Source organism: Saprolegnia parasitica, assembly GCF_000151545.1.
Source record: "Saprolegnia parasitica CBS 223.65 unplaced genomic scaffold supercont2.58, whole genome shotgun sequence".
Lineage (NCBI taxonomy): Eukaryota > Oomycota > Saprolegniomycetes > Saprolegniales > Saprolegniaceae > Saprolegnia > Saprolegnia parasitica.
In genome coordinates, this window is record NW_012156452.1 from 149,374 (window position 1) to 172,813 (window position 23,440).

General features: G+C 56.6%; 12 protein-coding genes and 1 pseudogene across 13 annotated transcripts; 8 read left to right on the forward strand and 5 right to left on the reverse strand.

Moving 5' to 3' along the window:
- Nucleotides 1–831, reverse strand: SPRG_10891 (hypothetical protein). The gene is made up of 4 exons (XM_012349850.1): nt 544–831; nt 448–489; nt 297–405; nt 1–252 (listed from the first exon to the last, which is right to left on the reverse strand). Exons 1-4 carry the CDS (start codon nt 820–822, stop codon nt 38–40), a joined length of 645 nt encoding a protein of 214 aa, XP_012205240.1. The 5' UTR covers nt 823–831; the 3' UTR covers nt 1–37.
- A 249-nt stretch (nt 832–1,080) lies between these two features.
- SPRG_10892 (hypothetical protein) lies at nt 1,081–1,466 on the forward strand (annotated as a pseudogene; the record flags this gene model as incomplete). Its single annotated transcript has 1 exon — nt 1,081–1,466.
- Nucleotides 1,467–1,782: 316 nt separating this feature from the next.
- On the reverse strand, nt 1,783–2,582 carry SPRG_10893 (30S ribosomal protein S19e). Its single transcript, XM_012349851.1, has 2 exons — nt 2,523–2,582; nt 1,783–2,323 (listed from the first exon to the last, which is right to left on the reverse strand). Exon 2 carries the CDS (start codon nt 2,311–2,313, stop codon nt 1,858–1,860), a length of 456 nt encoding a protein of 151 aa, XP_012205241.1. The 5' UTR covers nt 2,314–2,323; nt 2,523–2,582; the 3' UTR covers nt 1,783–1,857.
- A 243-nt stretch (nt 2,583–2,825) lies between these two features.
- SPRG_10894 (hypothetical protein) lies at nt 2,826–4,471 on the forward strand. Its single transcript, XM_012349852.1, has 2 exons — nt 2,826–2,969; nt 3,041–4,471. Exons 1-2 carry the CDS (start codon nt 2,848–2,850, stop codon nt 4,395–4,397), a joined length of 1,479 nt encoding a protein of 492 aa, XP_012205242.1. The 5' UTR covers nt 2,826–2,847; the 3' UTR covers nt 4,398–4,471.
- A 1,074-nt stretch (nt 4,472–5,545) lies between these two features.
- Nucleotides 5,546–6,737, forward strand: SPRG_10895 (hypothetical protein; the record flags this gene model as incomplete). Its single annotated transcript, XM_012349853.1, has 4 exons — nt 5,546–5,808; nt 5,867–6,071; nt 6,128–6,389; nt 6,441–6,737. The coding sequence occupies exons 1-4, from the start codon at nt 5,613–5,615 to the stop codon at nt 6,735–6,737; spliced, it is 960 nt and encodes a 319-aa protein (XP_012205243.1). The 5' UTR covers nt 5,546–5,612.
- A 1,018-nt stretch (nt 6,738–7,755) lies between these two features.
- SPRG_22265 (hypothetical protein) lies at nt 7,756–9,018 on the forward strand (the record flags this gene model as incomplete). The annotated part of the gene is made up of 6 exons (XM_012349879.1): nt 7,756–7,966; nt 8,020–8,269; nt 8,324–8,585; nt 8,641–8,736; nt 8,796–8,864; nt 8,917–9,018. The coding sequence occupies 6 exons, from the start codon at nt 7,756–7,758 to the stop codon at nt 9,016–9,018; spliced, it is 990 nt and encodes a 329-aa protein (XP_012205269.1).
- A 437-nt stretch (nt 9,019–9,455) lies between these two features.
- Nucleotides 9,456–10,256, forward strand: SPRG_10897 (hypothetical protein; the record flags this gene model as incomplete). Its single annotated transcript, XM_012349854.1, has 1 exon — nt 9,456–10,256. The coding sequence occupies one exon, from the start codon at nt 9,456–9,458 to the stop codon at nt 10,254–10,256; it is 801 nt and encodes a 266-aa protein (XP_012205244.1).
- A 518-nt stretch (nt 10,257–10,774) lies between these two features.
- Nucleotides 10,775–11,811, forward strand: SPRG_10898 (hypothetical protein; the record flags this gene model as incomplete). Its single annotated transcript, XM_012349855.1, has 5 exons — nt 10,775–10,970; nt 11,029–11,116; nt 11,168–11,429; nt 11,474–11,674; nt 11,731–11,811. The coding sequence occupies 5 exons, from the start codon at nt 10,775–10,777 to the stop codon at nt 11,809–11,811; spliced, it is 828 nt and encodes a 275-aa protein (XP_012205245.1).
- A 1,476-nt stretch (nt 11,812–13,287) lies between these two features.
- SPRG_10899 (hypothetical protein) lies at nt 13,288–14,448 on the forward strand (the record flags this gene model as incomplete). Its single annotated transcript, XM_012349856.1, has 6 exons — nt 13,288–13,495; nt 13,547–13,700; nt 13,749–13,839; nt 13,884–14,078; nt 14,131–14,316; nt 14,368–14,448. The coding sequence occupies 6 exons, from the start codon at nt 13,288–13,290 to the stop codon at nt 14,446–14,448; spliced, it is 915 nt and encodes a 304-aa protein (XP_012205246.1).
- A 2,958-nt stretch (nt 14,449–17,406) lies between these two features.
- SPRG_10900 (hypothetical protein) lies at nt 17,407–19,252 on the forward strand (the record flags this gene model as incomplete). The annotated part of the gene is made up of 3 exons (XM_012349857.1): nt 17,407–17,685; nt 17,733–17,864; nt 17,915–19,252. 3 exons carry the CDS (start codon nt 17,407–17,409, stop codon nt 19,250–19,252), a joined length of 1,749 nt encoding a protein of 582 aa, XP_012205247.1.
- A 230-nt stretch (nt 19,253–19,482) lies between these two features.
- On the reverse strand, nt 19,483–20,413 carry SPRG_10901 (hypothetical protein; the record flags this gene model as incomplete). The annotated part of the gene is made up of 2 exons (XM_012349858.1): nt 19,483–19,528; nt 19,581–20,413. 2 exons carry the CDS (start codon nt 20,411–20,413, stop codon nt 19,483–19,485), a joined length of 879 nt encoding a protein of 292 aa, XP_012205248.1.
- A 953-nt stretch (nt 20,414–21,366) lies between these two features.
- On the reverse strand, nt 21,367–22,263 carry SPRG_10902 (hypothetical protein; the record flags this gene model as incomplete). The annotated part of the gene is made up of 3 exons (XM_012349859.1): nt 21,367–21,673; nt 21,729–22,041; nt 22,095–22,263. 3 exons carry the CDS (start codon nt 22,261–22,263, stop codon nt 21,367–21,369), a joined length of 789 nt encoding a protein of 262 aa, XP_012205249.1.
- Nucleotides 22,264–22,733: 470 nt separating this feature from the next.
- SPRG_10903 (hypothetical protein) lies at nt 22,734–23,406 on the reverse strand (the record flags this gene model as incomplete). The annotated part of the gene is made up of 3 exons (XM_012349860.1): nt 22,734–22,817; nt 22,866–23,090; nt 23,146–23,406. 3 exons carry the CDS (start codon nt 23,404–23,406, stop codon nt 22,734–22,736), a joined length of 570 nt encoding a protein of 189 aa, XP_012205250.1.
- Nucleotides 23,407–23,440: the final 34 nt, after the last annotated feature.

A 23,440-nucleotide genomic window follows, 5' to 3' on the forward strand; every position in this document is an offset into this window, starting at 1 on the left:
GTGGTAGAATCTACGAGCACGAGAACGTGTTGGACTCTTAGCAAAGGACGCCGAGGTAGCGAGACGCTTTGTACTGCGCTTGGAGCTGCGGCCAATGCACGACAAACTCGTCGGCGACGTAGTAGAGCAGCTTGCCCGAGAGCGAGAGCCGCTGGACGCGCGCAAAGCTCTCGCAAAAGAGGATCTTGGCGTCGGTCCGGAGCCCGAAAAAGCGCAGGAGCAGCACGGCTGCACACAGCGGGATGCAAGTCCCTTGGCACCGTCAGACACGCGACTACAATTGTAGTACACATTACCTGGGCCGTTGCAGAGCAAGAGGTCGGGTTGGTATCGAAAGACGATTTGCATGCAGTGGACGAACGCCTTGGCCGTCGAGAAGATCGTCGTCACCCACGATTGCCCGACCTAATATCGAGCGTCAGGAAGATGTGGCGCAAGAGCAGGCACCTCGCGGCTGCGGGGAATCTCAAAGAAAGCATCGGGCGAGGCCTAGATGAAGCTCATGAGCATGCATGTCCCGTGAACAAGGTCCTGCAGATCGACCTGGCGCTCGGCGATGGCCTTCTCTCGGCTCGTGTGATCGGTGGCCGCCACGACATAGGCCAATGGTGCATACCGCGTTGGCGACAGACGCTTGATGAGCGCCAGCATCTCGGTCGTGTGGCCACCCGACCCGAGAACGACGAGAGTCCGGAACGTGGACGTCGATGGCTTGCGGGCGGGCGGCGCGCCGCCTTTGATCCGTGCGGGGAGGATGCACCAGAGGCGCCATAGCACAAGCACTGCGAGGCCCGTCGCCGTTGCGAGGAGCAGACGCCACATTGCACTTGACTTTTTCGCCAATGACCTCGCCTTTGTCACAGGATAAAAGCACACCTCCTAAGGATCCCTTAAGGCGTGTTGCAGGACGGCGCCTGCGCCTCTCGTCAAGAGGCCTTGAGGCCTTTCGTTGGGAATGGCAGTGAACGCGGTCCGATGCGCGACGCAGACGAAGCGTGCACGATGGCGAAATACGAGCGGTCGCTTGTGGGGCGTAAGGTGGGTGCGTTTAGCCACATTTCCTTCTGACCTGTCCGCCTCATGTCGCTCTTCATGGTCGTGGGCTCGACCGAGCCGCTGTACTCGCTGGACGTCAAGCCGCGCAAGGAGGAGACCGCGCATGTCGACGAGTTCGTGCTCCACTCGGCCCTCGACGTCGTCCACGAGGCGATGTGGACCAACAACAGCATGTGGCTCAAGGTCGTCGACAAATTCAACGACCAGTTCGTCTCGGGGTTTGTGACGGCAACCAACGTCAAGTTTGTGCTGCTCCACGAGAGCCGCAACGAAGACGCGATCAAGGCCTTCTTCCTCGACGTCTACGACCTCTACGTCAAGCTCCTTCTCAACCCATTCTACACGCACGACACGCCGATCACGTCCAACGACTTGACACGCGCGTGCGTGCACTCGCCAAGCGCCTTTAATAAGATCCCGCGTTCAAATGCTGTCTCGAAGGAGCTTTCGTAGTGTACGCGGACTCTATGCTCTTGCTGGTCATCAGAGACGAGCGACATGCAACGCACATGAAGGGCCTCGCGACTTGGCAGTGCAATGTCCAAGTGCTAAGTCGCCGAGATGCGCGAACAGCTCACGCACGCTAAGCTACGTGAGAACCGCTCACGCACGCTATGTCATGCCAGTAGTTCCACATCGTAGGACGGATTGCGCTGGTGGTATGCAATCGACGATTTAGTCAGTGGGCCGCTTGCGTTGTGGGATCAAGAGAGGACAAGAAAGACAGTGGATTTTAACCAAGACTCATGTTATTGGTTTCGCGTCACTGGTTTCTTGTTGCAACTGTGTTCCATTAACAACTTAGTTACGGGCGACCTGGCCGGCGATGCGGTCAAGATCGGTCTGGCCGTGGCTGGTGATGCGGCGGCCGCCCTTGTTGACACCCTCGGGGCACTTCTCGACGACCTTCATCTCCTCGAGCTGGTGGAGGATGTGGCGGATGAGACCACCCGACGCCGTCTGGAAGCGCTGGCGGAGGACACCACGGCGGGCAGCGCCACCGTAGACCTTCTTGAGGGCACCGATACCCGTGTTTTCGCGGAGGTAGACCTTGCGGGCGATCGAGGCGGCACGGATGTAGTACCAGTCGGCATCGACGGGCGAGTGCTCCTTGTACGAAGCCGTCTTGACGATGTCCCACCAGTTGGGGAGCTCCATCTTGCCCGAGCGCTTGAGGTGCTCAGCGTAGAGCTTGATGAAATCAGCGGGCTTGACGTCACGGACGGTCACACCGCGGGGAGCTTCGAAATCAGCCATTCTGTAGAGTCTACCAGGCAACGACTAGAGTAAGAACACGTCTGTACCACCGCAATTGTGGGCTAGTCATCGCGCGCCATTGCTAGCGCGGACGAGGTCGCACCATGATCGCAGGACAGTCTCGGTTCTCAAGAGAACGCCATTAGACCAGCCCGGAACATCGTCTCCGTCGTCGACGGAGGAGACTTCGCATGGAAGAGAGCACTTACTTTGGTAGAACTTTGCAACAAGAAGAGTGGGAATTTCGCCACCAATGCAAGCGAGGGCCGAGTCGCTCCTGGCCAGTTGGCTGGCATCGCGTTTCCATTGGCTATAATACCACACATTGACAAAGGCCATTGGCCAATAATCAGCGAATGGCATCGGCGAACGTTTCGGCCAATTAGCGGAAAAGCCGGAGCGAAACCCGGAGCGCCCGGCCGCCAAACGCCGGGATTGGGTGGTGGCTGTCCGTGGCCGAATTTTGGCCAATGGCCTTGGGCGATTTGGCTACGCTTGGCCACCAACCACAAAAGCCATTTTCAGATCGAAAGCATGTTGGTGTTGTTCGAAACCGCGGCCGGCCACGCGCTCTTCAAGGTCCAGGACGAAGGCAAGCTCGCCAACGTCGATGACATCCACAAGCACTTTGCGTCGTCGGACAAGGCCAGCCAAGTGTACGTCTTCACAGCGCCTGCAATTTGGGCGAAACCTCGAGCACAGGAAACTAAGCTTGTGGATCTTATAGCGTCAAGTTGAAGGCCTTCAACGCCTTCAAGGACACGACCGAAGCTGTTGCCGCCGCTGCCGACTGCACGGATGGCACGGTCGGCAAGAGCCTCAAGAAGTTCTTGAAGAAGCACGTCAAGGACGCCGGCGTCTCGGACAAGCTCGCCGTCATGGACAAAGCCTTTGGTGGTATCATCAAGGAGAAGCTTGGCATCCAGTGCGTGCACGACAAGTCGGTCGACGAGCTCATGCGTGGTATCCGTACCCACATGAACTCGCTTATCTCGGGCCTCGAGGACCAGGACCTCAAGAACATGACGCTCGGTCTCTCGCACTCGCTCTCGCGCTACAAGCTCAAGTTCAGCGCCGACAAGGTCGACACGATGATCGTGCAGGCCATTGGCCTCCTCGACGAGCTCGACAAGGAAATCAACACGTACGCCATGCGCGTCCGCGAGTGGTTCGGCTGGCATTTCCCCGAAATGGGCAAGATTGTCACGGACAACCTCCAGTACGCCCGCACGGTCGTCAAGATGGGCGTCCGCACGAACGTCAAGTCGCTCGACTTCTCGGACATCCTCTCGTCGGACGTCGAGGCCTCGATGCGCGAAGTGTGCGAAGTCTCGATGGGCACGGACATCTCGGAAGAGGACGTCATCAACATTGGCTCGCTCTGCGAGCAGGTCATCTCGCTCACGGAATACCGTGGCCAGCTCTTCGACTACCTCAAGAACCGCATGAACGCGATCGCGCCCAACCTCACGGTCATGGTCGGCGAGCTCGTTGGCGCCCGCCTCATCGCACACGCCGGTTCGCTCATGAACCTTGCCAAGCACCCGGCGTCGACGGTCCAGATCCTCGGCGCTGAGAAGGCGCTCTTCCGCGCCCTCAAGACCAAGCACGATACCCCCAAGTACGGTCTGATCTACCACGCGTCGCTCATCGGCCAGACTGCCCCGAAGCACAAGGGCAAGATCTCGCGTGTCCTCGCCGCCAAGACGGCGCTCGCTGTCCGCGTCGATGCGCTCGGCGACGCTACCGAGGCCACGATCGGCTTTGACAACCGCGCCAAGGTCGAGGCCCGCATGCGCCAGCTCGAGAACGGCTTCACCGGTATTGCCTCGGGCAAGGGCAAGGCCAAGACCGACGCGAAGAAGTACGTCAAGGAAGCCACGCCGGCCACCAAGGTGTACAACGATGCGGACGACATGAAGGTGCAGAAGAAGCGCAAGGCCGAGGACGACGACGAGGCGTCGGACAAGAAGAAGGCCAAGAAGGAGAAGAAGGCCAAGAAGGAGAAGAAGGCTGACGTCGAAGAGGAAGTCGAGTCGGAGGAGAAGGACAAGAAGAAGAAGAAGAAGAAGAAGTCGGAGTAAATAAGCTCTCACCTGCCGACCGATCCCCACCTAGTTTCTTTATAAATACAAACTTTTCGTTATTTGCATCGTAGTCGAGACGAGCACGCTGACACCACATGCACACTCGAGTCCTTGCGCCCATCGCTGCCTGCCAGGTCGATTGGAGTAGGAGGGTTGCGAAGCTGCAATAGCCTCCCTGCAACCTGCATGTGAGCGCGTGCAAGTGTATCAAGCATTGCTGGTGCAACGGAACGACGATGCGGTCGAAGCGGCAGAGTCCGTATTGGGGCACAGATTGCCGAGCTCATGCTGGATCGGGCGTACTTCTAGCTGGACATATACGACATGGATTCGGTAGCTCGCTGTACCGACACGGTGGTTACCATCCGTCGCAGTTCGCGTGTGTCTTAAAGCTTTTGTAGGCTACTACTACAAGTCTGACGCGAGCTCCGCCGAGGACCGACCGCTGGAAGGGTCCACAAACTGTTTATGGACCCTTGTCGCCATTGACGGATCTGCGTGAGGGGTAGGGCAGTCAAACAACTGCCACGAGGCTTGTTTATGAAGGTGCGGACGTCAGCTCTCCGCATTCTTATCACCGACGTCATTACGTTCGTCTATGCAGGACACTTTTGCATCGACACAAAATCCTTTCCGCAATGCATCGGCGCCTCTTGTTGCTCGCTCGCTGCGCAGGAGGCTCGATATATGCCTGGGCACACCATCCGCCACATCAACGAGCAGCAGCGTCGAGCTGAACCAGGCGACACGACCTGATTTGGTACCCAACGGGAATAGCGCGGGCCTCGACGGGCGACCCCGTCTTTGCGCGGCAGGTGCGATAGAGCGTCCACGCGGGCGAAACAGGCCCCGTCTACATCTTTAGTCCGTGGTACATTTAGTCGATGCCCGGTGGCTATACTAGGTAAAGTATCCTGTATGCGACGGCACCTTGAATATATGTTGGGTGTGACCGCCACGCAGCGATCGCGATGAAATTTCAAGCCGCGCCTTTGCGGCCGGGAGGTGTCCTCAGCGCCGCACTTCAAGCTTGTGTCTACAAGATGTCGAAAAATGCATTTCTTTGTCGCGTGTCACCCAAAGACGATCCGCGGGGCTGGCACGCCCAGCTCTTTGTGCTTGGCGCCGGTTCTATTCCCGTTGCCCGACGACTTTTGATCCAAGATTCATTTTCCAATCCGCTACAAGCTGCCCCTTCCTCGTTCCATCATCATGTCGACTCGAACGCTCGACGCGCTCCCCGCGAGCTTTGCCGACGTTCCCCGCGCCGTCGTCAACGCCGGCGGCATCACGGGCTACGTGACCAAGACGATTTCCGTGCATATTTCGTCCAACCCGAGCACCGGCACCAAGCTCTGCGCGTACCTCGCGAGCCTCCTGACGTCGCTCCCGCTTCTCCTGCTGCCACGTATGCTCTATTGCTCTTCGATTTTTGGATTTTTGGAGTGTTCACTTTGCACTTGTAGTGTTTGTCGCGCTCAAGAGCGACGGTGATGTTGACTGGACGTGGGCCCACACGTTGATTCCGCTCTGGATCCTCGATGCGCTCCTTTTCCCCATCTACTTTCACTTGACGCGCGCGCATGACACGGCCGACACCGTTGTCGACGGCGACATCAACGCCGACACGACGGCGCTGCTGTCGACGACGCCCAACACCATTATGACCAAGTCCGTTTGCTTGCGTCTTGAGAGACGAGACACTCATGTAGCGATGTGCCGCGTAGGACGCAGATGCTGAGCCTTGTCTTCACGATCCTCACGCAAGTGCTCGTGACGATGCGCCTCGACGGCCACCTCGCGTGGAAGTGGAGCTACATTTCGCTGCCGTACTGCCTCGTCATGGTCTTTGACCCGTCGATCACGTCCGTGCTGCAAGTCCTCCAGGCCATTTTTGTGGCGCAAAAGCTCGACATGGAGCTCTCGTGGAGCTGGGCGGTCATCTTGCTCCCGACGTGGCTCCCCGCGGTCCTCATCGTCTTTGTCCTCGTACGTCCTTTTTACATGCGGCGATGGCCTCATCTCTCTTCTCTCTCGTAGCCCTCGATTGTGTTTGTGAGCATGATGTCGGCGACCGAAGAGAATGCGCAGCCGTCGTTCGTCCGTGCGCTCGTTGCTTTTGTCGGGCTCGTGGTGTCGTTGGGTCTCGTCTTTGGCCCGCAGATGCTGCTCGTCCTCCGCCTCGCGTACGTGGCCTTCCCGGCGCTCTACATTGTGTGGCCATGGTTCCTACTTTACGGCCTCTTTGTCCTCGGCGGTCTCGCCCACGTCATTGTGTCGCCGGCCGAAAAGGACGTTGAAAACGTCGCGGTCACCGTCTCGTACGGCACCGTCTAGGACGCAGAGTGCTTTCCACCTAATACCAATATCAACTTATGTGCATGCTCGTTTCAAGACTCGTCTTCCTATGCGTGGCATGTGCAGCTCGTTGTGAACAATGGTAGCAGCGGGCTTCTTCGGCTCTTCAAGTGTACTCTTGCAATGACAACTGTCGGTCAGTCTCTTCTGCATCCCGTCCCAGGTGCACCAATACGAAGACAATAGTACATAGCTGATAGATGGAGTAGATTCGCGTGGCACGCGTGACGCTGTGGCCAAGCAATTGCGCAGCGCCAACCACAATTCCCGTTTTCGCAAGGCAGCAACCGCCAACACCGATGACCCACGCTCCACGCTCATTTCCAAGCAAGTCGAGTTCACGCAGCTCGCTCTGCTTGGCTACTAGTACTCGTTTTTTAACCCATCCACCAGTCCCTTCTTGGCCGGCGGCGGTCTCCCAACACTAAAAAACTCACGCTTTTCCCCCATGCACTTGTGGTCTGGCCACGGGGACAAAAAGTTGTTGAACCTGACGGCAAGGCAACCGACGATGGTGAACATCACCACAGCAGCGATCGGCCCACCGAAATTGTGATGACCGACACCTCGCGACCCAAGAACGAGAATGCGCCGTTATCGGTACTGACAGAACCCCCTGTAGTATCGGACAGCGGATCAGCACGGTCTGGTCGACTAGTAATAGATCTGACACCGGCCGCACCCACAATCCACACAGATTCCAGACTTGGGACAATGACGGCTGCAGGAACGTGTACCAGAGCCCGCATTTGTTGCCACAACAAGCGCTTCTACGAGCGATCGAGTTTGAAAAGCGCTAAAGCAACGTACAAAATGCTATCGCACGGCGCCGGGATGAAACGAGCTGCTGTGCCAGAAACCACAACCGGCCTGCATCTTACCAACGTCAACCAAAGTGGCGTGGGTTTAGACGACATCTGATTGGCCGAGCCAATGACACGCAGCGAATCTGCCACCGACGTCGCACTTCGCATTTCGCTTTTTGTCTCCCAGAAGCATGTCCTCGCGCACACTGCGTACGATGCAGAGCCTCGGGCGACAGGGCAGCCTCGCCGAGCTCCACGGCGAGGCGCAGAACGCGGGCGGCTTTACCGGCTACCTCACGACGACGGTCACCGACTTCTTCACGAGCCCGCACAGCGCGTGCATCAAATTCGTCGTCGTTATCGCTGGTATTGCCCTCACGCTGCCCGCGATCTTGTTTCCAGGTACCTATTTTCCTTGCGTCGATATGATGTGCTATACCAAGTTGCGACGCTAGTCTTTGTGAGCCTCAAAATCGAAGGCCACGTGCACTGGACATGGCTGCAGACGTTCATCCCGCTCTTCATCGTCACGGTCGTCTTGCTGCCCGTGTACATGCTCTTGACGCAAATCGACAACCCCAAGGTCGGCAACAACGACGATGATGGGCCGCCCATGTCCAACGCCAATACCGACTGCCACGCCAACGACACCGCGGTCTTGCTTGCCGCCTCGGACGCCGAGAGCCCGCCCCAAAAAATCATGACGTGGTAAAGTCGTTGCGTCGCCTGTGCGAGCGAAATCTAATGGGTCCATCTTAGGGGAAGTGTGTTTAGCCTGCTGTGCTCGCTGGTGGCGCACATTTTCATCGCGCTTCGCCTTGACGGTCACCTTGACTGGGCGTGGCTCTACGTGCTCTTGCCGTACTGCTTTGTCATTCTCGTTGACCGGTCGTCCTCGAGCGTCCTCCAAGTGCTGCAAGTCGTCTTCGTCGCCGAGAAGCTCGACGGCGCCCTCACGTGGTCCTGGCTCGTGGTGCTTTTGCCAACATGGCTGCCCCTCGCCGTCATGCTCGTCGTCTTTGTACGTCGTCTCGTCGTGGTAGCCAATGTGCTGACAAATTGTTGCGTGAATGTAGCCCATTGGCGCCGCCTTTGCGGTGCTCATGTTTGCGGGCGACGACGACAGCCCATCGCCCACGCGGTGGTGCTTTGCGACATCGGTCTTTTTGGGCGTCTTTTCGTTTTTGCCTTGGTCACCGGTCCGCAATTGCTGATCGTCCTTCGCCTGCAGTACTTTACGTTCTCAACCATGTGGATTTGCGTGCCGTGGATCATCATGTACAGCGTTGTCGTCCTCCTCGTACTATCGACCGATTGCTATCTTCGGACACTGACGTCGTTGCGTGGTGTAGGCGACGCTAGCGGTCTTGGTCCTTGCGTTCCACGGCAAACCGACGGCGTCTCTCCAGGCGAACGGCGAGAACACGCTGACCAGCGACTACGGCTCTGTCTAAAACGACACCTTCTCCTCCTACTTGCAAGACTGAAAAAAGAGTTTGCACTCAACTCTTGGCGTGCGTCGTCAACGCATATTAGCCATGTTGGTCGCCGTTCGCAGGGAGCTTTATGGTGTCATCCTTTAGCCATCCTTTTCGCTCCCTCTTAGTTGCCTACTAGTTGCCTACTAGTACTAGTTGCCTACTAGTTGCCTTTTAGTCGCTTTTACAGTTAAAACGCGGTTAAACGACCTCGCTTCAGCTAATCACGAACAGCCAATCAGGGCTCACGATCGAGCAAATCCAACCAATCATAAGTCAAATTTTGGGGCTCCAGCCAATCGCATCGCTTCGAGCGATTTGGAATCGATATTCCACATGGTTTTTGTTGGGTACACGACGAGGCACATGGTCGACCTTCGTACGGGATTTCAACCAATCACAAAGCATTGAGAATGCCCCGAGCCCGAGAACATGAGCAGGAGGTCCCCGATCGATTGCGCCCGCGACGCAAGCGCCTGACTGTGGACAAACAAGCCGAGATTGTCGAGCTTCTCAAAACAACGATGCTGTCTCATGAGGCCATCGGCAACAAGTACGGTGTGTCGCGGCAGACCGTGACAGCGATCCAGAAACGCTCCAAATCCGTGCTCAAGGAAATGGAGTGCCTCCGAGGGCTCGCACTCACCGGTCGTGAGCACACCCGGCGCGTCGTCACGGCTCGACACCCTCTCCATCCCGTCGACTTGGCCGTCTATCGATGGTTGCAGCTCGTCGAGGTGAACGGCGCTGAGCTCTCGGTGACGGGTGCGGTGCTCCAAGCTCGAGCTCTTGACTTCGCTGGCGCCCTCGGTTTTCCGGCCTTCAAAGCCTCGAACGGCTGGCTGCAAAACTTTACCAAGCGCATTGGTGTGCACTCTAGTGTACGCTCGGGCGAAGCGGCGTCACTGCTCATCACGGCCGATGCGCAGCACCGTATCAACACCATCATTACAGCTCTCGTCGGCCCGGCGCCCTCGCCTCACGAGCGCGATGATACCGTCGACAAGCCTTTCGACCGACCGCCGCGCACAGCGACGATCGACGTCCCATCAAGCCAGCGTGCGCTGTCAGCGAGCGAGAGCCTGCGTGAGTACTTCACATGGTATGAAGACGACGACATGCTCGCCAAGCTCAACGGTATTGTCCAACGCATCGAGGCCAACGCGAGCCACACAACGCCCAGCGCGGTCTTTTACATTCGAGCTCATCCCTAAAGAAGCATCATGGTTTGTTGTTTGTATACATTCGAAACCATGTGATATAGCCCCTCTGTCCAGGTTCGTTATATTGACTTCAACGACGCAGCGGTCCTACTTTTTGTGAACCTCAAGATACAAGGTCGCGGGCAAATATTTGCTCCGCTCTTCATTGCTCATACACGTGGTCTTGCAGCGTGAGAATGCAACGACCTGCTTCCACGCATGGAAGCATTTCAGCCGCCAGAAGCAGCAGCAGTGACCTTGGGATTGCGGATGATATTCTCAGGAGCACGGATGCTCGTGTCAATCGAAACTTGCAGCGACAACTCATATGACCTGTCCCACATGCACAGACGTGCTGCGTGGGGACGTTTTTTATTACTGAATCATTGCCGAATGTACGTCGGTTCAAGCTTGCAGCTTGGATTGCGTTGGTTTAGTGACATGGATACGACAAAAGCTACTGCACACTACAACCACACCACTACGGGGTGGCGGTAAGGTGCCCGTCCCATCGACATTTTCAAAAAGGCATGGCGCCAACAACAACGTTCACGCGCGAGGGGTCGTACGCCAAGTTCTCGGAGGCTGCGAAAGCACGGCGCGGCCCGCTCGGGTACATGGCCCGCGGCTACGAGAAGCTTTTGCAGCAGTCCAAGACCTTGTGCGTGCGCCTGAGTCTCGTGCTTGGCGGTCTTTTGCTGCTCTTGCCCGCCGTTTTGACACTGCGTACGGACCTTTCTTCTCCCGTACATCTACAATGGCGACTCATATCTTGTCTTTTTAGTATTTATCTCCTGGAAGGTCGACGGTGCGATCGACTGGAGCTGGGCCACGGTGCTGGTGTTTGTATGGATGTACGACGTTCTCGCCTGGTACGCGGGATTTGTATCACTCGAAAGGCACGACCTCGTTTTCTTGGTTAGCAATGGCACGCTCGCGTGGCTCTGCGGCTTTCTCTTGCATCTGTTTGTGGCGCTGCGCCTGGATGGGCACGTGGACTGGTCCTGGATCTGCGTCTTCATCCCGTCCTTCGTCGCGATTCTCGACTGGAGTGGCTCGAGCGATGGCTGCTATGCGCTCCAGCTCATTTTTCTCGGGCTCCAACTCGATCACACGGTCACGTGGTCGTGGCTCGTTGTCTTTATCCCGACGTGGGTGCCGTCTGCCATCGGTGGCCTCATCTTCGTACGTCCATCGATGACGTCATACCTCGCTGGACACGACTGTAGATTGTCTTCGTGTGCGCCGCATGCTTCTCCGATGCCTCGTCGCGACTGAGTGCACTTGGCTTGGGTCTTTTGGCGTGTCTCGGCTTTGGGCTCCTCGTCGCACCCCAAGTTTTGCTCCTCGTCCGGCTCGGGTCGGCAACATTCTCGACCGTGTACATTGTTTTGCCGTGGCTCATTCTCTTCGGTCTCGTGATCCTTGTGGTATATAGTATCGCCGGCAATGGATTGATGAATGACGACGACGACGACTTGTGTAGGGCATTGTCGCAGCCATGGTGATGGACTTGGACGACATTACGAGTGGGCCAGTCACGACGCCTATTGAAGAAGAAGCCTAGTGCGCTCGCAAACGTGATGCAGGTCCAGAGAGTCGCCTGCATGCAACAAACACGGTTGCCAACTTGTATACATTAGATACGATATTTTTTAAATTCTTCGCAGCAAACGGTACTAGTGTAGCGACAAAAGCGTGGTGGAAGCATCGACTGTGCGGTAGTATCGAAATCCTCCACATTTGAATATCGGTGTACCGGTAGGGCAAGGGGATGCACCTACCCGTGCAAGAAAACGGTGCGATCCTATTTCAGCACGTGCTTGATCGTACAAAAACTTGGCGACTCTTGCGGTGTTGCGTTGTCGACAGCTAATATGATGTGACCCAGCATGTGGCGTGCTTCAGTGAAGGCACAACTCTGCCCCGGTCATTTTTTCATTGCATGCCACATTTCATTAATTGCCGAGCCACAGAACAGAGCTGACAGCTTGTGCTTCGTGACGCAGTCCCACCCATTTTTGCTTAGTAAAAAGGGCAAAACATATTGTGGACAGACACAGGTGGGCTTCGCGTGAATCACTTAATTCGAATAGTTGCTGTAAAGTGCCTTGCAGTCATAAAAAGCTTTTTGTACCAGTGGGATTAAATGGGTACTACATCGAACCCAGGCAGCCGCAGATTTTTGTTGGGATCATGGAAGCTGTCATGAAGATGATGTTTGCGAATTTAGCCCTAAACAACGGGCGGAGGTTGGAGCGATACATGAGCGAGCTACTTGAGCGACCAAGCGGGGGGACGTTTTCATCCCACAACACACACAAGGTTTCGTTGTCTCGGCAGCACGCTGGGTAGCATTGCTCATGACGCGCTGTTTACAACCACGCACAACGACGACGAACCTGCATTGACGAACCTGGGTCTCTTGGGTTGCGTCGTACAAAGTCGCCAAAACATTTCCATATGCTAGTCAATCGCTGCTTTTCCCTACCCCTTTTACGAAACCAGCCAAACCGAGCTCGTCATTTTTGCGAACCGGCGGGTTTCCTGGATTTGATCAAATTATAAATCATTTGCTTGTGGATAAAAGGAGTGGACGACAGGAATTTCTTGCAGTATCGAGGACCGCTCCAACGGTGTAACAAGGGTACTAGTAGACATTAGCGTAAAGAAGCCATGAGCAAACGTGAAGGGTGGTCCCTTGCTCGTTCGCAGCCCGCTGCGTCACGTCCGAGCCCGATTGTACGTGCTTACCCAGAGCGGCACGCTGACAACGATAGGACGGCAGCAACCGCGATGGTCAAGCACAGTTGGTTCACACCCAAGAGTTGGTGGCGCGGCAGCCTCCCACGTCATTGCAGTGCCAGCACGATATCGCCAATGCTATCATACGACCCCATCAATCTAGTTCCTTGAGGCACGGTCCACGTACAACCCCTAGCAACCCTGAGGAGCAACCACGCACAAGAGAAGTGCGCAGTTTTGCATGTGTCGCAACAACCACCAACCAGCTCCAGCTTCACAGCCTTGCATTCCCAAAGATATGACGACGATCGGATCGACGCCATTCCAGAGCATCGAAAGCACCGGCGCCGACGTCGCAACCGAGCTTCTTGCCGACGAGCGCGGGCCACTCACCTACCTGTTTGACTGGTTCATAAAGGCCTTGCGCGACGCCGACTCTGCTTGTGCCAAGCAAGGGATCTTCGGTCTTGGCCTCCTCCTCCCACTTCCCGCCCTCCTCCCTGCCTGTACCTTTTGAAAAAACACAAAAGGATCTCATGCTCGGATTATGCGTATAGTGTGCATAAGCTTCAAGGTGGACGGCAAGATTACTTGGCAGTGGCGCACGATCTTTGCGCTTGTGTGGCTCGTGGACGCCGCATGCCTCGTCTACTGCATTCGAGCTATTCCCAGCTGGCCGAGCGCTACGAAGGCAACGCTCTCGCGAACCATGTACGCATCGTCCTCTGAATTTTGGAAGCGTCCTGATGCGTCGGGTAGAGCCCACTTGGCCATCTACATTGGCATCACGATGCACCACGCCTTCATCGCGCTACAGCTCGATGGTCAGATTACGTTGTTGTTGAAGTGGGTCGTCTATTACAATAGATAAAACTATGCTAAATAAATGGTCAGATTACGTGGGGGTGGATCTGGGTCTTCTTCCCGTTCGTCGTCACAACATTGCCCGAGCACGCAACCCTGTTAACAATCGTTGCGTGGGCTCAAATGGTGCTTCTCGCCCCGCGCCTGGACGGCGCAGTCCTCTGGTCTTGGCCCGTTGTCATTTTGCCCCTGGAGCTCTACGCGATGGGCAGCCTCGTCTCCCGCGTATGTGGTCGATTGCTATGGATCGGCGAAGAAGTACTACTACGCTGGATAGGTGTACTACACGCTATGCAGTACCGAGCGTCCACCGCGGGCGGTGGCGGTGGCGTCACTGATAGCTTGTACGCTGTTGCTTGTGGCGCCACTTGGCCTGCTTCTGGCACGGCTCGAGGGATGTGAGTTTCCGACCAGCCGCATTCTGGTGCCGTGGTTTCTTCTCTATGGCTTTCTAATGCTTTGGGTATGGCGTGCATACTCGTACCACATTAAGCTCATTGTCCTCTGGGGGTAGGGCTTTGTCGTCGCGCTGCACAAGGATGCAGACAATTTGTATCGTGTCGTTTTCGCAGCACGTGGCATGCACGCAGCGTAAAATGGAATAAAATTCATCTACTCCCTCGGCGCCTGATGGCCATTAAACGGGTTGCACGCACAGAACGGCAAAAGAGAAATCCAACTCTAGCTACAGACGCCGGTGGTCATTTACCACGAGAGGCGCCAGCGTCGCACCATTGCTCTCGGAGGAGCACACGATACGCGGCCTTTGTCATGCACCTCGTCCCACGACGCCATGGCCATGGCAAAGGCAGCTAAAATGCAGCTAAAAGGCAACTAAAAGGCAGCTAAAAGGCAACTAAAAGGCAGCTAAAAGGCAACTAAAAGGCGGCTAAAAGACAACTAAAAGACAACCAACAGGCTACTAAAAGGCAACTAAATGGCAACTAAAAGGCAACAAAAAGGCAACAAAAAGGCTACTAAAAGGTGGGGGTACTGTACATGCAGCAAACGGATAGCAAATCGATAGCGAAAATATCTTTTTGGAATCAGTTTGCATTCGCTTTGAGGTCCATTTTGCCTTGATTTGAAAGCGTTTTGTGTTGTTTTGTTCTCGCAATGCTGTTGCATGTGGACCCCCAAAGGTTGATTGGTGCGATATTGCCATTTAGAAACAAGATGAAACTATGTGCGTCTCGTCACAGAAAGGTAGAAAAGTCATCTTCAACTCTTAGTCGTACGTGCCTGAACAAACGCGACAGCACAGAGGTGAGGGGGACGAAGAAGACAACAGCCACGGGTGCGCAACGTCATCAGGGCCGTCGAGGTGGCGGACGTCCTGGAAGATCACCTCGTCCTCTCGGACCGTTTTGTCTCTGGCTCGACCTTTGCACATACTGTACGTCATCCCGATGCAATTTAGGAAGGATAAGAAATCATTTGCGCTTGATTTTTAGTGCTTAACCGACGTATTTACTGCACGACGATGTCAAAGTGCTGGGTGAGACTGCGGAGCATCGCTTCGAGGCGGTCATTCCGGGCGCGTTCGTCACGGAGAATGGCGTGCAGCTCGGCGATTTGAGCCTCGTTGTCGATCTCAGGCTCGTCGTCCGACACGTCTCCGTCGTCGTCGTCGACGTCCACCTCGAGCATGATATGACTGCGGATCAGCTGCGTTGCCTCGTCAGTGGGCACCACGGGCATCGCGCGGAGGCCGATGGTCTTCTCACTGCGGATGATGCACTCGGCGAAGCTCACGCGCGCCTCGAGCTTGGCCATCTCCATGACCTTGTCCATCGACTTGTTGAGCATCGCAATGAGCACGTTGAGGAGCATCACGATCACAAGCGTCGCATGCGTCAGCAGCAGCGTGTAGCCGAGCACATATGGGCCCGGCGCCGGGAGGTCCTCGAACGGATCGAGCTCGATTTGGCCGAGCATGACGAGGAAGGTGGTGATGAAGCTGTGGGCGATCGTCGCGTAGGCGTCGACGTCGCGGCCTTCAAAGAGGAGGTAGTACGCAATTGCATACGCGCACTGGAACGGGAGGTAGAAGGCCATGAACTCGACCACGTTCTTGAGCATAAAGGTCATGAGCGAGATGAGGTACCCGGCCGTGCCGTGGATCTCGAGGTACTGAATCCCAAGGGCCCACGCTGCGAACGTGATGATGATACCGAAGTACAAGCGGACGCCGTCGCTGGACGGGTAGAAGGTCTCGGTGATGACGAAGACGAGGATCGCAACGAACGTCGGGAGCTGCACCTTGTTGAAGAACGACTCGAAGTAGTGTGCCGCGTTGCGGCCGATGAAGATGAGGAAGAAGTTGCAAACGGCCTCGACGGCGACCTCGAGCAGCTGCATAAAGTTCGGGTTCGCGTCGACGTTGACCTCGCCGTAGAGCTCGAGGATCTCGAACCGAATAAAGTACAGCGTCGTGGGCGCCAGCACGAGGTTGTTGCAGCGCACAAACCAGATCCAGTTGACACGGGCTGCAATGAGATCGGAGCAAAAGTTGAGCGCAATGAGCACGAGGCCGATGACGACGATGGACTGGAAGGCCCAGCGCTTGCGGTTCGCGTAGGTAAAAAAGGAGGTCGCAACAAGTCCGAGCACGAGGGCAACGCCGAAATGGAGCCAAACGAGCAGCTGCGTGTGGAAGATGGGCGACTCGCCGTCGCTCAGGTCCATCGTCACCGAGAGCGTCAGCGTCGTCAGCAGCAAGAGGTAGAGCATGAGCTGCTGCATGTACATGCAGCACGCAAAGTTCTACGAGGCGTGCTTTACCAACGTGTTTGATGGCGGAAGGGTGGTCGTACCTGCCACTTGATGTTTTCGACTTCACGCATGACCGGGTGGTTGAGCAGTTCCTTGGCCTTTGGGTGGCGTAGGATTGTAAACAGAATCGAGTTCCGCAGTGGTCCGTCGCTGCCGTAGATTTCACGAATCTATCATGCAAGAGTTAGCGCTCTCTTGTCCTCCGTGATGGCGTACCATGGCGTCGTGGAAGCCGTTGCGTCGAGCGTCGATGACCTTGTTGAGCTCGATCGCGGCCTTGCGCACCCTGTTGGTGGCGATGTAGCCCCGCAAGGCGTCGAGGTTGAAGGGCGCCGTGTGGACGTCGCGGCGATGGTTGCGCGCAGCTGGCATGGCTCGAACGGCCTGGTGTCGACCAACGAAAAGGCAAAGTGAGAGAGCACAGAAAGCTGCAACCGCGCGCAAGCGGATCAATATGACGCAGCTGCGCTCAAAGGCCGGAAAATGACGTGGCACACCAGATTGCATTTCTGTATTTTTATGCCTGTATCGTACATACCATATATAAACCAAGTGTGGAGCGTCATTTAAAAAAGATTTGTCAACTGGATACACTTGATAAGCCTACTGTGGCCAATTATCAACTGGCCTCCACCAATCCGCGACGAGTATTTTCGAGATAAGAACGTATTGTACAGCGATTGTGCGCTGATGATAGATGAAGCACGATCCTCCTCGTGCCCAACCCACTCATTTATCACTTGTCGCTGCCGCCATCATAGCCAACCTAGCACAGAGCATGGAGGAAGGCGGTCTAGGCCACCGATCGCCGTATGAACCAGTCGCGACGCCCCCTGAACCGGCGCGGCAGCCGAGCCACCAGGAAACGACGCCAGGCCAGGAACGCAACCAGGCGCCAGCGGTCACCGAGGCAGCGTTCAACCTCAAGAAGCTACACGGGTACATTGAGAGAAAAAAGTTCCAGCGCGCGTGGCGTGAGCTCGACAAGTGCAAGCTCAAGGTCACGGCGCGGAAGGAGCGTGGCGAAGCGAAAGGCGTGCCGCTCGACTCGGATCTCGTACGGGATGCGTCGTCTTATCTCGTCTCACGCGTGCAACTGCGTAGCTCGGTGAGTTGTACGGCAATCACGCTAAAGTGCTGCGTGAGTCGACCCTCTTCAAGCTCCTTCGCGAGCCCGCGATGAAGGGGCTTCTCGAGCACGAGGCAATGGCCGAAGTGCTGCGTTTGAAGTGGAAGGTACACGTTTTGCATTTTGATCTTTTCCAATTTGACGCATTGGCATGTAGCATTTCGGCAACAAAATGTACATTCAGCAGTGCCTCTTGTACCTGCTCTTGCTGCTCACGCTGACGATCTCGGTGTCGATGGACCTCGACAACGGTCCAGCCCCCGAGTTCCATGGCCAGCTTTCGCTCTGTCTCCACGGCAGTGTCGCGCTTGGCCTTGGTTTCGGTGCCACGTTTCTTCTCGAGCCAGAGACAGACCGCAAGTACTGGGGCCTCGCGACGCTCGGGGTCATTGCAATCGTCGAGGTCGTCCTCTGGCTCGTCTCGGAGCTGATTGCGCTGCACGCAGACTGGGCCTGGTTCGCACGCATCAACAACGTCCTCCTCTCGGCCGTCGCATCGTACTTTATCTGGTTCGAGGTCAAGGAGCTCTACGGCGAAGTCAACGAGAGAGCCAACGAGAACGGCTGGGCCTGCATCGCGCTCGAGGCGCTCGGCGACTACTTAAAGAGCTTTGTCGACAAGCCCGCGTCCCACTACTTTGAGTCGACCTTCAACAAGCTCCAGCTGCCCCTGTTCGTTGCCCTCTTTGTCTTTGGCCTGTGCGAAGTGCTCTCGCCGTCCTCGGGCGACGCAGAGCTCTACGTGAGCATCACGCTGGCGTTTGCGACGTGGGCGCTGAGCATCCAGTACCTCGAGGTGCACGAGACCGCGGGCTACTTGATCCCGATGATGAAGCACATGCTGCACGACGTCTTTAAGTTCATGGCCTTCTACGTTCCGTTCTTGTGTGCCTATACGATCGCGTACTACCTCCTCTTTCAAGGGCGGAACGAAGACGCGTACAACACGCTGAGCCACAGCTTCGTCACCGCGTTCTTCGTCCTCGTCGGCGAGATCAACGCCGACCCGTTCGAGAAGCTGCCGGCGCCCGGGCCCATCGTGCTCGGCTACACGCTCTTGTTGACGCACGCCACCTTGGTCATCGTGCTCCTCCTCAACGTGCTCATTGCGATGATGAACGCGACGATGGCCACCGACATGGAAACCGCGCAGCTCGACGCGATCGTGAGCTTTGCCGAGTGCATTCTCCGGAGTGAAAAGACCATCACGCTCCAAAGTCTGCCGGTCGCGCCGCCGCCGACCAACTGCAGGACGGATGCGATGCAGCGCGCGATCATGGCCGCAGACGACGAGAGTCCGCCGTCCGACGCAGAAGACGAGCCGGAGCCTGTCGTGAGCCTCAAGACCCTCCACAAGAAGCTGCTGGCGATTGAAGCGCGCGCGGCAACCCTCGATGCGATTGAAATGCGCTTCACGGCCCTCCAAGACGAAAATGCACAGCTCCAAGAGATGCTCCGCTGCCTCGACGCGTTCCTTTGCCGCCACGATGCGTAGTTGTGGTGATGCCAAAATTGTGCTATAAGTCTAAAATGCAATCTTTATGGAAACTCGTTTCAGCCGGCGTCGAGAGCAGCCTCCGGCGTGTCAATTTGTGCTTGCCGACTGGACGTCAGTGAGGATGAGCTGCGATATCCTTGCTGCATGGACTCTACCACAATGATGAACTTCTTCTTCGTCAAGGCGAGCGGTGGCATCGGTAAGGCTCATCGCGTCCCTGTCACTCGTCACGTTCTCGAGAGCTTGGTGCTGCGTTCTGGTTGCTTGTAGATGCTTTTGATCGGCAACACGTTGCTCGTGGATTGTTTGGCTAGTATCCACGTACTCACGCTCGGAAGCGGCCGTCGACGCGGCGTCAAGTGCTGCCACGCGCGTCGTCGCCGCTTGTAGTTGGAGGGCGAGCTGTTCGTTGGAGGCAGCCAGTGCGTCACGCTCGGCAATCACGTCACGGAGCTCGTTTTGGGCAGTGATGGCTTCTTGGGCGCACGCTGCAAGGACTCGCTTGGACTGAAATAGCTGGATCTGGACGTATTTGGCGGCCGAATCGGCCGCTGCCATCTCCATTTCATGCTCGTGTCGACGGGCAACCAGCGTTGCAATGGCCGCTGCAGCGAGACCCTTGGCGGCCACCGTCTCTTTGTCAGCGTGGGCAAGTCGAATCTTGAACGTCGCGGCGGTCGAGGTCACCGCTCGGTCGAGCGCCCTGGGTTCTTTCTGGAGCTTGCTGTGCGCGGTGCGAATCGCTTTCAAGTCGCGCTGGGCGACCTTGCAGTGCGGTTGGATTTCGGTCTGATGCAGCTCGACCTTGAGGTCGGCGCTGATCTCGGTCGCCGTCACGCGCTGGACCCGCGCGGCTTCGTGGAGCGCTGCAACCTTCATGGTGAGGTCGGTAATGCTCGTGTCTTTGGCGGCGACTGCAGTCTGCAGCGTCTGGATGGTCTGAACACTGTCGAGCAGCGGACAGAGCTTGGTGTCGTACATGTGATTGGTGGCCGACAAGAGCTTGTAGGCAGAGCGACAGAGGACGAGAAGCACGCGGCGCATGCCAAAGGTGCGGCCGAGCATGGTCAGGAGGAGGCCCGCGCCGAGGTAGCGCTGGGATTTGGCACTCGAGCGCGGAATGTAGAGCGCGTGGAAGCCAAGCGTCGAGGTTGTCATCGTGGTGGGGCAGGTCATTTTCGTACATGGGTTTTGACTGCCAAGGGAAAAGCGGCGCTGAGCCTTTTCCGTGATAGCCTTTGCGTAGCAAAGCACTGACTGTTGCCCTCTGTTTTGCGCACTGCCATTATTGTGGTGGCTGCATACGTTGCTTTTGTCGTCCTACTAGTTTCACCACTGAGATGGGTTGGACAGGTGAGACGGGCTTGATCCGAGAGGAAGCAAATGTCCAGGCGAAGGCTCCTCGTCGGGGTGAGCAGCGCAAAGACGGGCTGCAGAAGCGCGTACCAGTCGTTGACGATCGCTCGTAAAGATCGTCCATCTTGGCCGGAGCGTGGTTCTCACGGAGCAGCGCTGGGACTTGAGTGGGAAGACAAACTTCCTCTGCGTTGGCCAGCGTGAATCGGTCCGAACGTTGTGGTAGTCACCTCGCTGGATCCAGGACCAACGATGCAGATAAGTTGTGTCGACTACCTTGGTTTTGAGATTGGAGAAATTTTGAGATTGGAGAAAGGATTTTTGCACCACCGACATGTCGTCATCGACGCTCTGTACCAACGAGATATCTTTACTGCTACAACACGGGCTCTGAACACGTGGCGAGTACGTCGGTCGTGGTATTAGGATCGTCTTCTGCCATCCCCTCGCCTTCCTCGGCTTGGGGTGGTGGAATCGGCCAGAACAGAAAGATGGCCAATGCGCCCTAATGATGGTGCCGTTAGCCATGCTTTGATAGAGGTACATACGGTGGCGATGAGTAGCACAATCGAGGCAAAGTAGGGCAGACACGTCTCGAGCGCCGAGTACGTTGATGACCCTTGGAGCTTGAGTGTGATGAGAACGAGCGAAGCCACGACCGCGCCGGCGGCCAAAAGACCCGCAAGACTAAAGGCGGCCACTACAGAAGGCGACACAAGATCGAATTCCTTGGCGGCAAAGTACACGATGCAGGGCTACAAGGGCGTTGAGTATCGCAAATCACTGCGTACGCGCACCAGTAGAACGACGACGACACCGAGGAGGATCCACGTCGGGATCAAGATGACGGCCCAGCTCCAAGAGATCGTGTTGTCGAGCTTGAGGAAAATCACACAGTACTGGATAAGGAGCCCCGTGCTACCGATATCGGGGCCGCCAACCGCATCCGAAACGATGAACGCGAGAAACAACCAGATCCATGCGCACTCGAAGACATGGTCCATGCGCAGAGCCACGAGGAAATGTGCGACGCAGGTACCGACGCCGCCAGCAAAGTCGCGCCTATGACGACACCAGCGTCACACCTTTGCATTGCCAATGCGTTTGTAGTACGTACGTAGACAACATCATCTTGGGACTGGTGTTCGCTGGCAGTGGTGCGTCAGCGACGTCATCCAGTGCCTTGGGTGCCGCGTCGACGGCCTCGTCGGTGGCGCCGTAGGTCGGTGGACTCTTGTTAGCGCCTTCTTCGAGAGATGCATCTGCCTCTTCTATTACTGCGCTGGCGTCGGCGGCTTGGGCGTCCGAGTCTTCGATAAACAGCCCCGCGACGGCGATCATGATGCAGAGAAGCTCGAGGACCCATAGCGGCGCCAAGGCAATTCGCCACGGCGCGAGAATAAGGCCATCCACCTTGAGGCAGATACACACTAGCAACATGGCGAAGCGTGCGTGAGGCTACGCAGAGCATGCGAGTACGTACATGGGATGAGAACCAAGGGGACGAGAAGAATCACGACGCAGGTAACGTAGCCGCACAGGAGAAGCCGCAGCATTGGATCGGTGCGCAGACTCTCAAAGACGAAGCGCGGGGTCGCGGGCACGAGGCGGTCGATGATCGACTGCGCAACGGCGTTGTCGTTGGCGGCCATCGTCGGCGGCGGTGTCACCTCGATTTTCGCTTCTGCCGCCTGGTTGTAGTAGGGATGGATGCCATTGGCTATTTTTCGACCAATCCGAGGCCGATATTTGAACCTCGCGGGCCAACGCTTTAGAATTCTGTAGGCTGGCATGCCCGAATCTCTTCTGTTGAGTCTCAAAACTCAAGACATCAAGTACTACTTGCCTGGACACGAGTCCAATAGAAGGTGAGTCACTCAACTCGCTTTCGGACGGCGCGTGCCGCTACCACCACGAACTCGGAAGCGCACGCCGACGCTTGTCCTCGACGCGCAAGGGTTCATTGCGATCTCTAGCACTCTGGCGTCGACGCTACTGCCATACTACGCTCTTGGCATGTCTCGAGAGCCAACATGTCTGTGAAAAACACAGCTTTGGATTTCCTGGGTACAGTACTCAAGGGGCAGCACAGAGTCGATGATGCAGTAGTGGACGACAAGGTTTAGCACTCGTCGTCGGCGGCCGCGTGGACGTAAATCGTGCTCGTCGTCGGCTCGGGTGTCATGAGAAACACCGACGCGAGACCCTACTCCACGACGTGAGACATGTCCACGATGGATCAAACGGAACGTACGGCCACGATGGCCACGCCGACGAGGACAAAGAATGGAAGGGCAATGAAGAACGTCGAGAAGACCGCGTAGTCGAGGCGGTAGATCGCAATGAAGATCGGCGACGAGAGGAAGACGAGACTGAAGAAAACGCCGAGCGCGAGGAAGAAGCGGAAGACGCGCGACTTGGGCTCGACGTCGTCGTCGTCGTCGGGCGACGCCTTGAACGCCCAGTACGTCTGGAGCGGCTACATCACGTTGGCATGAGATGTTGGATGCAAACGAAACAGCAAAAGCACGGACAAGGAAGACGAGGAAGATGGCGAGGCCGACCCACGACGGCATGAGCGTCAAGAGCCACGTCGAGTTGAGCATGCCGTCCATCTTGGCGGCAATGAGGAGCGACTGGATCAAGTCAAAGCCCTCGCACGAGAGAACGCTGGCGACGTAGTACGGAATGAACACGAGGAGCCAGTGCCACTCGACGACGTGGTCGAGGCGCAGGACGACAAAGATCTGCGACGTCAAGTACGCGAGCAGCGCCAAGTTGCGCGTCCTACGCATCTGCCGATGAGATATATGCACGACGGACGGCGAC